The sequence below is a fragment of the Hemitrygon akajei genome, chromosome 11 (genome assembly GCF_048418815.1).
Source record: "Hemitrygon akajei chromosome 11, sHemAka1.3, whole genome shotgun sequence".
Classification (NCBI taxonomy): Eukaryota; Metazoa; Chordata; class Chondrichthyes; order Myliobatiformes; family Dasyatidae; genus Hemitrygon; species Hemitrygon akajei.
This window is the reverse complement of record NC_133134.1, coordinates 129283006-129298285: the sequence shown is the minus strand read 5'-3', so window position 1 is coordinate 129298285 and position 15280 is coordinate 129283006. Positions and strand designations below refer to the sequence as shown.

Below are 15280 nucleotides of genomic sequence, written 5' to 3'. Positions count from 1 at the left end.
GACATGGCTAAAACATTAACTGAGTATTTTTCAGCTGTCTTCATAAATCAAATCGAGGTTTGAAAGACTAAAAGAAGACATTTGAACAGGATGATAATAGGTAGAGAAGTCAAACTAAAAATAGTATTAAATGGTAAACATGAGAAAATCTGCCGATGCTGGAAATCCAAGAATCACACACAAAATGCTGGTGGAACTCAGTAGGCAGGCAGCATCTATGGAAAAGAGTAAACAGTTGATATTTCACCTCTTTCTGGTGCTCCTCCCCACCCCCCTGCCTTTCTTCCATGGTCTTCTGGCCTCTCCTATTAAATTCCCCCTTCTCCAGCCCTGTATCTCTTTCATCAATTGACTTCCAAACTCTTTACTTCAGCCCTTCCCCTCCTGGTTTCACCTATCACATTGTGATTGCCCCTTCCCTCCCCCACTTTTTAACTCTTCTCCTCATCTTTTTTTCTCCAGTCCTGATGAAGGGTCTCAGTCGGAAACATCGACTGTACACTTTTCCATAAATGCCTCCTGGCCTGCTGAGTTCTCCCTGCACTTTGTGTGTGTTGCTAATATTAAATGGTGCTAGATTACATGGTCCAAATGGAATACATCAATGATGCTGGTTAAAACAAAGGTTAAAAATTGCAAAGGTCTTGGTCAGGAATATCAGTAGGAACTTTAAAGACAAATTAAGTGGAGAACAACTGCCTGAAGTGAATGATGGAGAGGGGTATTCCAGTAGAAGTGGTAGAGGCAGGTTCGGTATTGTCATTTAAAGTAAAATTGGATAGGTATATGGACAGGAAAGGAATGGAGGGTTATGGGCTGAGTGCGGGCCAGTGGGACTAGGTGAGTGTAAGCATCAGCACGGACTAGAAGGGCCGAGATGGCCTGTTTCTGTGCTGTAATTGTTATATGGTATTCTCACAACGTTGAAGTATTTAGAAGAGCACCCACAATGACTAATAGCTGGATGCTAGAAAATGGGATCTTGCCAGCATGGCCATGATGGTCCAGTTTCTATGATATGTAACTCAATGACTGTCAAGACCACGTAGTTAGCCCCAAACACAGTACACTTGTGACCAACAAATGCAAAAGAAATTCCACTGCTTAAAGAACCAACTTTCACTTGGAATGGCTTTTCTTAATCAGAACTGTTCAAAGCAAATCACTTTTTGATGAAGTGATGTAGGGGGTTGAACAAATACTATAGTTTTGCATGTATTGATGTTTGGAAGACAATTAACAAAGCACTGTATAAAAGGTTTAATTGAATGTTGGAGTCCTACGGAATTGAACAAAAATGATAGAATGGATATTAGATTAATCAATAATCAAGTGCAAAAAAGTTAATGAAAGACATATCTATTTCATTCTTTGAGGTGAATCTTGTAGCCTTCCTGAAAGGTCATTTTTTTGGAAATCTAGAAGTAGCATAATAAACTCTGTAGATGGCCTAGTACCAGGCTAAGAAGTACACAGTGTCGAAGAAAACACATACAGAAAAATAGAAAATGTTTTGATATGAAAGCAGGTTTATGATTTAGTGTGTTAGCATTGTTTACTAAGTTATTCACATTAATTGTTAACACCCAAGTTACTGAGGGAAGTGAAGTATCACCTCATCAGGGAATATTCATTGTGGAGCTGAAGTGAAGAATGGTACTAAGAAAGATAAAGATGACATGATTACTAAACAAATGTATAGGACAACTGTATTTGTCAAGCCAGAGCCCCCACCTTGAGTAAATGAATGAATAAAACATATTAAGTGTACTTGTGGAATGCGAAGTACACTTGGATCTCAGAATGTCTTTCCTCAGATTAGGGGACCAAAACTGCACACAATACTCTAGGTGCAGTCTCACCAAGGCCTTGTACAACTGCAGTAGAACCTCCCTGCTCCTGTACTCAAATCCTTTTGCTCTGAATGCCAACATACCATTTGCCTTTTTCACCACCTGCTGTACCTGCATGCCCACCTTCAATGACTGGTGTACAATGACACCCAGGTCTCGTTGCACCTCCCCTTTTCCTAATCGGCCACCGTTCAGATAATAATCTGTTTTCCTGTTCTTTCAACCAAAGTGAATAACCTCACATTTATCCACATTAAATTGCATCTGCCATGAATTTGATCACTCACCTAACCTATCCAAGTCACCCTGCATCCTCTTAGCATCCTGCTCATAGCTAACACCGCCACCCAGCTTCGTGTCATCCGCAAACTTGGAGATGCTGCATTTAATTCCCTCGTCTAAATCATTAATATATATTGTAAACAACTGGGGTCCCAGCACTGAGCCTTGCAGTACCCCACTAGTCACTGCCTGCCATTCTGAAAAGGTCCCGTTTACTCCCACTCTTTGCTTCCTGTCTGCCAACCAATTTTCTATCCACATCAATACCATATCCCCAATACCGTGTGCTTTAAGTTTGCACACTAATCTCCTGTGTGGGACCTTGTCAAAAGCCTTTTGAAAATCTAAATATACCACATCCATTGGCTCTCCCCTATCCGCTCTACTAGTTACATCTTCAAAAAATTCTATAAGATTCGTCAGACATGATTTTCCATGTGGCAAAACATATCTGATAAATTATCCGTCAAAGCTAAAAGTTTCAGCAATTGGTTATATTTCCTGTTCCAGGAAGATGGAGAATTCTATCTTCGTGCTTGAAGTCATTAATAAGGTTTCTTTTTGTAGAAATAGCACAAAGTACCCAGACAGTGGCCTCTTTAACCAGATGTGCAACCTTACATCTAGTTACTTGATTTCTTCATATAAACGCCTTCCTCCCCAATTACAACTGACACTTTCTAAAACCAACAGTAAAAACTGTCAACTGATCAAGACTGCTTAAGTTACCTAATCATTCCCACTGCCTTATAAAGGTACATATTCAACAATGGCAATGTTGATGAAGAAAGGGAAGAGAAAAGTAGTCTAGTGTTCTCTATAAAGTACAAGTACTATGATCACCCTGCACACAAGACACTACAAAAAGAAATGTTGTAGAGGTCATCCAAATGGAGACAACAAGTAACATATGCACGTTGGGCAAAAGATATCGCAGGCCAGCTGTTAATTCTCCAAAACTGAAGGCAACTTTGAGGTTGATGTAGAATCAGATATGAAAAAGATTTAATACAATCAATAACCATGTAAAATAAGACACAGAGTTGTGAACCAAAGCATACAGGAGAAGCAACACCTTGAATCCTGCAGGAGCTCAGAATTGCTCCAAAAGAGGACCTACAGTCATCTTCAGCTGAGTGGGTATATAGGCAGCCATTATGAATGACAGGTGATTTCATTCCTGATGCCACAACTGCCTGGTCAGCCCAGCATTTCAACAGCATTCCACTCTCCTCAATAAATTTAATACCTTTTCACTTATTCCTACCTCTTATCATGGCGTACAACACTCTTGGGTTCCTATTGACCTACATTAAACTTTATTTGTTTTCATTCACCATGATGCACACCAACATCCCCTTAGGTTCCCTTACGATGGCCCATTCCATGTTTTAGAATAGGGAGAAAAGACTTTTATCATAGATAAAAGGGGAAATCCTGAACATATTTCGGGAGATTGCCTTAAACCAGCCCATCAAGATTTGGAGTATTCTGCTGCCAGGCCCCGGCATCACAACATGACCATGAGTGTGTCAACGCACCTCTGGATGAACCAGAGACACCTGTGGTTCTTCCACCCATGGAATACAGGACACGAGCCGGGTGGCTCCTCAGAGCTCCAGACTGGCTACACAAGGCTGGTTTTAGTGAATTCTTGGGAGACTTGTATAGGGTAACACAATTGGGAGAAAAGTATGTAATTCACAACCGCTGGCATTGAGTTGGGGTTTCACTTTAAGAGACTGGTCTGACATGATGATGGTATTACATAAAGAATTTTAGCACTTTTCTGTTTAGGTTTTGAAGTTCAATAAAATGTGTTAAGATTTTTATTAAACATTAACTGCCTCCCTTCATTTTATTCATGAAAACCTACAGATCAATTTTAAAGAAAGAAAAATTAGTGTGGTGTACATTTAGCATTTGAATAGCTCTGTAATTGAGTAAATATCCAGCACTATAATTAGCATTACAGGATCATGTGACATACAGCATGACGATATCACCATTTGTGAATATAAACAGATGTAAGTCTCATGGCTACTTCATGGAACAGCAAATCCATTTTTGTGAGTGAATCAACTGTTCAGTAAAACCAAATCTGATCATTTGAGTAAGTTGGCGACACAAGAGACAGCAGATGCTGGAATCTGGAGCTACACACAAAGTACAGGAGAAACTCAGCTAATCAGGCAGCATCTATGGAGGAAAATGGAGTCTATATGGAGAGTTTTGACCAGAAATACTGGCTGTCCATTTCCCTCTATGGGTGTTACCTGACACGCTGAGTTTCTCCAATGCTTTAGGTGTTGCATTTGAGTAACTATATGGATGACCACCAAATCAATCTAAGAAGCCCATGACCAATATACTGTTGCAGCAAAATCTGGTTCAAAATCAAAAGAAAACAATTGGTACCATCCTATGAACCCAGATGCAGTTGTTATACTTGCATGACATACCAACAGATTCAATGTCTGTAGTGAGATGCTGAAGATGTTCTATAGGTCAGTTGTGGAGAGCGCCCTCTTCTTTGTGGTGGCGTGTTGGGGAGGAAGCATTAAGAAGAGGGACGCCTCAAGTCTTAATAAGCTGGTAAGGAAGGCGGGCTCTGTCGTGGGCAAAGTACTGGAGAGTTTAACATCGGTAGCTGAGCGAAGGGCGCTGAGTAGGCTACGGTCAATTATGGATAACTCTGAACATCCTCTACATAGCACCATCCAGAGACAGAGAAGCAGTTTCAGCGACAGGTTACTATCGATGCAATGCTCCTCAGACAGGATGAAGAGGTCAATACTATCGATGCAATGCTCCTCAGACAGGATGAAGAGGTCAATACTCCCCAATGCCATTAGGCTTTACAATTCTACCGCCAGGACTTAGAACTTTTTAAGTGCTATTATTAATGTTTTTTGAGATAGTGATTTAGATGCATATCATATTTTTTTTTACTGAGTTAAGTATTGTATGTAATTAGTTTTGCTACAACAAGTGTATGGGACATTGGAAAAAAGTTGAATTTCCCCATGGGGATGAATAAAGTATCTATCTATCTATCTATCTATCTATCTATCTATCTATCTAATGATTGCTCCAAAGAGTTGAACGCCTTATTCTAATCTTTCTTTTAGCAATTAGCAAACATACAATTAAGCTTTACTGAACGTTATCTCAGTAGTCAGCAAAGATATGACCTCTGTGGACCCAAGCTACAAACTGCCATGAAATAAGCATGAATACGTAGATTATCCCTTTTGTTTTTCACACCCCCACTAATGAGACTATTATCATAATGCACATAATAAACACACAGCACACAATACCTACACTGAAGTACCTTTCTAAAGAAAAGCAGTCATTGGTGTTAAAGAGATGTTACAATAATGGTTCATCGATAAACTGATCTTAATGGAAACTTTACTGAGGGTAGAATACATCACAGCAAATTTAATAAAAACAAAGAATTGTTGTAGGAAGAAACCCATTACCCACTTCAACACAAGAGAACAGTCTGGATAAAAAGTATACACAAATTTTCATTAGTACTGTTTTACTTTTAACCATTGATTTCTCAGTAGAAAAAGTTATTTGAACAATATCGTGGAGAAAACTGTTGGAAGTCTGATGATATAAAGTCCCACCTCATAATGATCTCCGGGACATAAGCGAGCAAAGCCAATCAAACCTAGAAAAGAAAGAGAAAAGGTGATTAAAGTCAAAGGCAGCTCTAACCAAATGTGTAAAGGGCAGTGCTTATCACAATGCATTATCATGAAATAACAAATGAAATGCCCAGGTTTCCATTTTGATAGAAGTATTTATGATCTCAGGACATTAAAAATGCTTTACAACTAATGAAATACTGTTACAGTGAATTCACTGTAACAATACATTGAAATATGACAGTAAATATGTACACAATAATGCAATATGTGTACACAACACACATAAATACATTCATCCGCTACATCTTCCTTTCAGAATCAGAATCAGTTTTAATATCACTAGCATATGTCGACAACATGAAAGGATGTTTGTTAAATGATCCAATATTTTCTGAGTAATCTCATTCCCCTATTTAGTTCTCTGGAATATATTATCTCCTCTCTAACTTTATTTACCCTACTAACTAGCACTTGGAGAGATGGAAAGAAAGCTGAGCACCAGGAAGAAATTCTCAGTTACAGGAGAATGTGAAGCTCCACCACAGACAGCAACAGAAATTGGAAAGACACAAGGCTTACTGCAGTTGAGGCAGCAGCACTAACTGGTACATTACATTGCCATTTATAACATTAAGCTATCATTTGTATATCCCTCCAAAAGCCAGAACATTTTATCTTCTCTGCGTGATCCTGCATCACATATAGCATAACAATAAAGGACCAGAGAATTGGCTTTAGTTGAGTGCTAAATATTAGCTAGAAGGGCAAGCCTAAACATTCTCAAATGGGATCTTTTATGACTCTGAAAGGTCAGACAGAATGTCTTTATAACCACTTTTATAACCAAGGTACCCAGAAAACTTATTCAAAGACAAGAGAAGTACTTTGGAGCAAAAGATGGCAAAGTGGGGGTGGGGGGGGGGTTGGTTCGAGAAACTAAGGCTGTTTTCCAGTCACAAAAAATAAACTGCTGGAAGAACCAACAGATCAACGGCATCTGTGGAGGCAAAGGGATAGTCAACCACTTGAGTTGGGAGCATGCAACAGGACTGAGAGTGCAGAGGGAAGATAACCAATTTAAAGAGGTGAGGGTGGGGTGAGACAGGGGTTCCTAAGTCTTAGATGGTAAGGAAAGATGTTAATATTTAAGTCAGTTATCTTTCATATGAACAGAGATATAGTATCTTAGAAGCAAAATTTCAACAAGAAAGTGGTTAATTACCAAATGGTGCTGTTCTGGGTTTTCCTGCTGAGGTGACAGTGAAAGAAAATGGCCAGGACAACAAAGAAAAACAGACACAAAATTGCAAAACCGATTTCATTCAATTGAAGTTTAACATTTACCTTTCATTCTGATGTGAAATTCACCAAGGAGAATCTCCAGTGTCCTCTCTATCACACACATATCCTGAAGGAAGATGAACAATAGAAAGTTTCTGTATTATTGATAGAATAATAGAATAGTTATATCACAACTTGCATTTGCATCATTCCCCTCCCCCTGCCAAATACACAAGAAGATTATTAAACAAAATGTGAAATTGATCCAATCTGGGCTGATAGCCAAGTAGCTTTTAAAATGTGCCTTAAAAGGGGTGAGAGAGACAAAGAGTTTGGAAGAAACTTCAAGAGTTTGGTGCTAAAGTGTATGAAAGCACAACCACTCATGAAAAAAGAACTGGAAAAGTCCAACTTGGAGGCACACAGAGACCCAGAGGGAGGCATAAGACCAAGAGTGAGAATAATAAATCTCGGCAGTCTGTACTGCGAGCTGATGTTTGTTCCTGGTAATATGTGAAGAGTCTTTGGTGACCATTAGGATATACCGTACCTTGTAGCTTTGGCAGTCGGTTATAGTTACAGAGAATGTAAAATTGAAAGCCAGACAGGAACATATTAGCGGTGGAAGTATGCCGAGTTAAACTTGTGGAATTTTCAATATTCTTCAATTTCTAACAAAGGATTACTGTAACTAATTTATGGTGAACCAAAAGGAAATTATTTAGCACACTAAGTCCAAACAATCCCTTTCCCTACATATTTCCTTGTAACATATTCTCTCTCACCTGACCATCAAATCCCCTTTGACTTTCTGCCACTTACATACACTGGGGATGATTTACAATTGCCAATTAACCAACCCGCATAACTTTGGGATGTGACAGGAAACAGAACCACCTGGGGGAAAGGGAGAAGGTGTAAATTTTGTACAGACAGTACTGGAGATCAAGACAGAACCCAGGTCACTGGAGCTGGGAGGGAGACACCATGTCATCTGATCAGCTATTCACAAAAAACTATCTGTAAAATATAATTACTACAGTGTTTTTTGTAAATACGCAGTGCTGTGTTTTCTTCCATAAGAACCCATTGATTAATCATCTATCCTTGTGCTGCAAGTACATTTTTACTCAGTAAATTATAACAGATGTTAAAAACATTTAGGCAAATCTATTACTGTTGGTTGTGCAGAAACACATATTTTATCCAGGGAACTGGAACAGCTAAAAAAAAAAGCAGTCTCTGGTGTGCTGTCTTGCTTGTTTTAAAGTAAATACTTTATTAGTCAGATGGAATGCTTTATGGTAGACTTATTTCAGTAGGGAAGGTTATTATAGCACAAATTAAAATCTAACTATTGGAACTAAACTGAATTGGGTAAGTATACAATGACAGTAGTATGCATACAATTGGTTATAAACTACGCCAATTATTTCAGCATATCACTCATAGAACATATACCAGTACAGGAACTGGCCCTTTGGCCCACAAAGTTGTGCCAAACCAACTAAATTAGTAATCAAATGGCCACCTAAACTGATTTCTTCTGCCTACTCAATGACCATAACCTTCCATTTTCCTCACATTCACGCGACTACCTAAACATCTCTTAAAACTCCCTAATGTATCTGCCTCAGCCACCAGCCCTGGCAGTAGGCCTTCAAGGATAATATCGTAAGAACATAAAAATAAACATTAGGCACCTTATGTCTGCTATTCAATAAGATTGTGATTGATTTTGGCAATACTGCTTTAGCACTAAAGTTATAAAACATAAAACACTACATCACAGTCACAGTAGAGGCTCTTTGGCCAAAATGTTATGCCGACCTTTTAGCCCTTCCCTCCATTTTTTCTTTCATCCATGTGGTTCTCAAACAGACCCTTAAATGTCCCTTATGTATCTGCCTCTACCACCACCACCACCCCACCTGTGTTCCATGCACTTATGGCATTAGATCAAATTGCAACCTGCTTCCCTTTCATTGCAACCTTGTATCCTGGATTTTGAACAGATGGTCATCTGGGGCTCCACTTACAACCTGTTCCATCTACTTTGTTTCTTGTCCTTTAATTTAAGCTAATGGTATTACTGAGAGAGGCATAGACTAATAGGGCAACTACCATATGGCGGTACCTAAATCCTGTAAGATTGTTAATTCTTGGGGTATATATACAGCTATCCTTGAAATAACAATATGTGACAAGACCTTTAATCACATGTTAAGTGTCAATATAGCAAGAATAAAATACTCTACTAATCTGGATCTGTTCCATGTGTATGTCGAAGAAGACAGTAATTGATACTTGACAAATGAATATCCAGAAGGGATTCTATTCATATCCTTCACATGCTGAGTAAAATACTGCTATATAGTGCATATGGCCTTATATGTGACTGAATTTTCCTACAAGCACTTAAATAAAATTATTGCTGAATCAACAAATTCAGAACCAGGAGTTACCTGAAGCATCATTTGAACTATCTAATTTTTGTACCACATAAATAGTTTTAAGTTCTGAAATTCAATCTGCAGATTTAGAATGTTAAACTTCCACTTGATGGAACTCATTAACTCCTTGTTTTCACATTTATTCATAGTATCACTGATGAAGTAAAATGATTTGCCTACTTTTGATGTAGGGACTTTGGTCTGAAACATTAACTTGGTCTCTCCTTTTCACAGATGATTCCTGGCTAGCAGAGTGTTTCCAGCGACTTCTGTTTTTATTTTGATGTTCAGGTTTTAAGTTTAATGCATTGTAAGTTATTTGGCAGATAATTTGATATTGGCACTTCAAATAAACTATCAAGTAAATTGTTTTAAATTTGTAGCAGTTTCTACCTTTCATAAGAAGCTTACTTCAAATAAGTGGAATTAGAAAACAAAGATGCTTCAAACTAAAATAGGGCAATAGATCACAAACAAGGGAAAATCTGCAAATGCTGGAAATCCAAGCAACACACACAAAATGGAGGAACAATGAGTACAGTCAATGTTCTGGGTCAAAACCATTTGGCAGGACCGTCCAGCATTTTCAGTATAGAGCATTAGATCAATCGCTAATCCAAAGTTCAATGCTTTTACAATCTGCTTAATGCATACATAAATTGGAGCCTTTTTTTAAACAGGGTCATATTTACATGATAAAAAAGCAATGAATTTTAAAGTTACCTCTGTACATAACTTGTAGTTCCTATTAATCTCCTGCAGTGTTTCCCGTGATCCTTTGGTAGAAGGAGACACTGAGTAAGCTCTTCTCATGTTGTTGGCCCCATTGCGTAGACGCCATTGGATGAAGTAGGACTCATACAATTCTTCTATCTGCAGGATAATTGACCACATCAGTTCCATAATCCGAAACACTCTATGAAGGTACTCTTCAAAGCTTTGATTTTTTTAAATTTTCTATTGTTTTCCATTGTATAGCATGGAGTGAGCTTTCAAGTTGAATATGGTACAAGTAGTTTGTTGAAAACACTGATTAATCACAATTCCTTTTGCTTTACCTATTGGCCTGTATTTTAGTTTTTACTTTCAAATTTATGGTATATCTAATACCCTTTTGAAAATTACTATTGAATCTACTTTCATCACACTTTTCACAATCTCCTGGATGTTAGGGAGACTGAAGAAGATAAAGTTTGTGCTGGAAATAAGTTAAATGGGTATTTAATGGATAAATTCAAACTTATAAGGACACTTGATTAAGTGAGCAGAGTAGATGAGTATTAAAGTGAACATCTCTGGAAAACCAGCATTGGTTACTGTGCTTGAATAATCCTTAACTGTCCAACCCTCATCAGGTCATGAAGGAGATAGCAGAAAGCAGATGAAAACAGATTGGCTCTAGATATTTGACCAAAAATCTAAAGATTATTGAAATTGGAGAAAATAAATCCAGCTAATTAAGTATTCCTGGAATATAAGTCCATTGTCATAACTGGAATATCATTAAAAAACCCTCTACTTCATTACCACCCCTTAGGAAGGGAAATCTGCCATCCTTATCTTTTCACTCCCCAGCAATGTAATTAACTCCAAAACTGACCAGTGATGGTCTTGCAAGCCATCATTCAAAGGTAATTAGGAATAAGCAATTTATATCTGCATTTTGTGAATGAAAGATAAAAGTTATGCCATGAAGGCTTTTATAAATGTTGGCAATTTTTTCTGCGATTGGACCCTCCACAGCAGGGGTTCCACAAGAGATCATGATTAAAATAACATTGTTTTTGAACTTCATGCAATGTGTGATGCTAGTGCTCGTAGTGGTGGGCAGTGACCGAGCATACCTGTTAGCAATCTCCTAAGAGGTCTCTCAGCTCTGCATGGCAGTGAGGAGTATGACCATGTTTATTTGGTTGGGTCCATTCTCAGTTTTTGACGCAACGTGGGGAGGGTGATGACCATTGGTGAGTGGTGTATTGCATGGAGGGGAGGACCCTAGGCTGATGAGGAGCATGAAGTGCATTTCCAAGCATTGAATAGACTCGCCCAATTTTATTTTTTTTATTAACCCCTGTGTTTTATGAACATATCTGACAGTCCAATGTCTAATGATACAATCTTCTGAGTAATTTCACAGCACTAGTACAACAATGGACACAAAAGATTCCATCTTTACAATGAAAACTATTGATCAATGGGTTTTACATGGACTAGTGATCCAAATTGTCCTATTCCATTGTGCCATTTTGTTCCAGCAAAACTGAAGACACTTAACTACAAATCATAGCCATATGACACATAGAAGTGATGATTATTCTAAACATCTATTAGAATCTCAAAGCAAACAGAGTCAAGCTTTTGATAATAAAGTCACAGTCCGTAAAAAGTTCCAGGGAGCAAGTAATTTAGTAGCAGAATTTACTACCCAGAAACGGAAAAGTTGCACAGCTGGTGAGAACCTAATAATGCCAGCATGTACAGATGCAGTACGAGAAATTGAAAAGGTTTCACGCTCAATAATGATGATGACTGGTTCTTCCCTCGTGAAGATCAGGAGGGAAGAAGAGTCCTCAGGAGTGATGGCATGATTGTTGGTGGCTGCAGAGGCCAATTCTGGATCTGCAAACTCTGGAGCAGTAGGGACACAGGAACAGCTGGGATGCGGGCACTTGGGTAGTAGGATCCTTCCTGCATCATCACTTCTCTTCATCAATCACTCTTCTGGATTCCACAATATTCTTGGCTGCTCCATAAATCAGTGTTCTCCACTGGTCTCTGTCACAAGCCAGCTGCTGCCACTCATTGACCTCGATATTTGTCTGAGAGAGCTGCTGCTTAAGTTGGTCTTTATATCTCTTGCACGGGGCAGCACAATTTCTCTTGCCCTGAGAGAGTCCTCCATAGAGAACTGCTTTCAGTAATCTGGAGTTGTCCATGCGAGACACGTGGCCTGGTCAGTGGAGCTGCCTGAGCAGCAATATGGCTTCAATGCTTGGAAGTTGAGCTTTCTTCAGGATCTTGTTACTGGAGACATGATCCTGCCAGCTGATACCCATGAGGGAGTGGAAGCAACACTGATGGAATTGCTCAAGCAACCGGATTTGCTTGCGGTACAAGACCCAGGCTTCAGAGCTATATAGTAGTGTTGTAATGACGACAGCCCTGTACACTTGGATTTTTGTGGACAGACACAGCTGGAGGTTCTTCTACACACGTTTCTGGAGGTGCCCAAAGGCATTGCTGTCTCTGGTCAGTTGATTGTCAACGTCCCTTACTACTGTAGCGTCGTTGGAGAGGACGCTGCCCAGGTGGGTGAACTGATCAATCATGGTGAGAGGACTGTCATTAATGGTGATACGAGGGGGCTTTTGATAGAGGATCATTGCTTTCTTCAGACTGACCATTAACCCGCAAGCCCTTGTGGCCTTGGCAAACTGTGAGGGAAGTCTGTAGCGTGTCCTCTGTGTGCGTGAGAAAAGCACAGTCGTCCGCTTGAGAACGGGCTTTTTAATGGTTTTTGTTCAGGCAAGAAGGTGGGCACTCTCAAGTAGTATGATAAGTCGATGTATTGATGACCTGTCTCATGATGCTGAAGAGGTTTTCTGTGATAAACTGAAAAACAACAGGCTCTCTATCCGGGTTGATGAGTCAGCAGATTTCCCCAATAAATGTCATGTTGTCACATTTGTAATATTTGTAAATGATGGTGAAATACAATAAAACTTTTTCTATTGCAAATAACTGCACAAAACAAGCAAAGGCCAAGATATATTGTTTTATCTGAAAACAAAAGGTCTTTCTTGGAGGAACTGTGTTGGCATTTGTACCGATGGTATCTCATCAATCGTTGGCTCCATGAGAGGGTTTGTTTCCCTTGTAAAAAATAAAATCCTGATGTTGTCATAACACACTGCTTTCTTTACAGAGAGGTGCTGATGTCAAAAACTCATGGAGAAGAAATGAAAAAGGTTCTGGATGCTGCTACAAAAGTAGTTAATTTTATTAAACCAAGACCAGTTCACTTAAGATTGTTTTAAAAAACTGTGTGAACACCTGGACAAAGAGCACACCGATCTCCTGTTGCACACAGAAATCTGGTGGAAGAAGAGTTCTCAATAGGGTATTTGAGCTAAAAGGTTAATTGCAAAAGTATTTCCAAGAAAATAGTAGGCCTGATTTTGCTAAGTGCTTTCAAGATGAAGAATGGCTGCAGAAACTAGCCTACTTAGTAGACATTTTTCATCATATGAACCAGTGGAACAAATCTCTGCAAGGCCCTAGAGAAAATATTTTGACCTCAAGTGACAAGATTCTTGGATTTAACAAGAAACTGAACCTTTGGAAAAATAATGTTGCAAAAGGAAATCTTGAAATTTGTCCACTGCTGCTTGGGCTTGAGTGTGAGGAAGGATATCAGAAAGTCTTGAGTCTTATTGAAAACCACCTGGAAGGATTTCAGAACAAAATTCTTCCTCCCTTTGAACACAAGTGTATGACTGGGTGAGGGACCCATTCTCTGAACCTTTAGCTCAGCCTGAGAACTTGACTCTGAGAGAAGAGGAAGAACTTTGTGAGCTGCACTCTGATCATGCACTCAAGATGAGATTTACTGACCTGCCCCTGGGCAAGTTCTGGATTTCTGTGAAAGAAGATATCCTGCCATTCATAGGAAAGCAATGAACAATTTGTTGCAGTTTTTAACTGCTTACATGTGTGAGTAAGCTTTTTTCTTGTTTAACAAGCATCAAGAGCAAGGATAGAGATTATCTCATTTCAGTTGAAGGTGAAACCCGTGTGTGCTTATCTAAAGTTCAACCCAGAACTGAGTATTTGTGCAACAAAAAAAAGGTTTTCACCTGCTAGGCCTATATTTGAGCCCGATCATGTCGCTTAGTAAGAAAATGATTTTACAAAGTCTTATATAAAATTGTGTCTTAGACTATATTTTCATTTGTATTGCTTTGGCTTTTGGTTTTTTACTAACTTTACCATTGATCATTGACAATAAACTTTTCATGTTGTAAATAGCATTAATTAAAATCAATTTACAACCTTTATTTAAATTAAATAAAGCATCTGCTTTGTTCTGTATCTCCCAGCTTCAGCATGTTGTTGGTCTTTATATTCTCTCTAAATACCCTCATTCATCTCTCTCTACAAACACTGCTTCAAACAAATTCGCAGAAACTTACTAACTGGTCCCAGAGCAATTATGTCACCTAGTAAACCTAGTCCTGCGTCTTATCAGAGATGTTCTTTTCTTTGTCCTTCCTTCCCTCACTGTGTGTGGCTTGTTTACTTGCTTTCCAGTTCTGATGAGGGGTTATTGGCCTGAAACACTAAATCTTTGGTATTTTTCCTGTTTTTATGCAGATGCTTGCAATCTGAAATTGCAACCCTTTACTTGTTGTGAACCCTTAGCTAATGAATTTTTAACACATATAATACTAATAGTAAAACCATTAAATTTAAATTTTAAATTCATTAGAAACATTATTTGCAAAAGTAAGTCATGAATATCATTCTAGGAAATAACTAATCAGCTTGCTTGGAACAGCGTTAAAGATTTGCTTACATACTGCTTGTCTTTGGTCAATAGGTGATTTGAATTCACTGCCAATCGCAAACTTCCCTAAAGCGGTGATGTGGAGCTGTTGTCTAGTGATTATTTTTGTGTAAATATGGTTTGCTAATATATTTCAGAGGACATTAAGAATTAATTATTTTGTAGTCATCACTGTGAAAA

At 38.6% G+C, this 15280-nt stretch overlaps 1 protein-coding gene across 8 annotated transcripts in view; it reads right to left on the bottom strand.

Moving 5' to 3' along the window:
* ripor3 (RIPOR family member 3) overlaps positions 1-15280 on the bottom strand; it is a 184910-nt gene that overhangs the window by 80602 nt on the left and 89028 nt on the right. For all 8 annotated transcript variants that reach the window (XM_073061659.1, XM_073061657.1, XM_073061661.1 and 5 more), the window contains 3 exons: positions 10258-10407; positions 7145-7208; positions 5777-5820 (listed from right to left, as the gene is read on the bottom strand). In XM_073061659.1, the coding sequence (XP_072917760.1) occupies positions 5777-5820; positions 7145-7208; positions 10258-10407 (258 nt within the window). The remainder of the gene's footprint in view (positions 1-5776; positions 5821-7144; positions 7209-10257; positions 10408-15280) is intronic.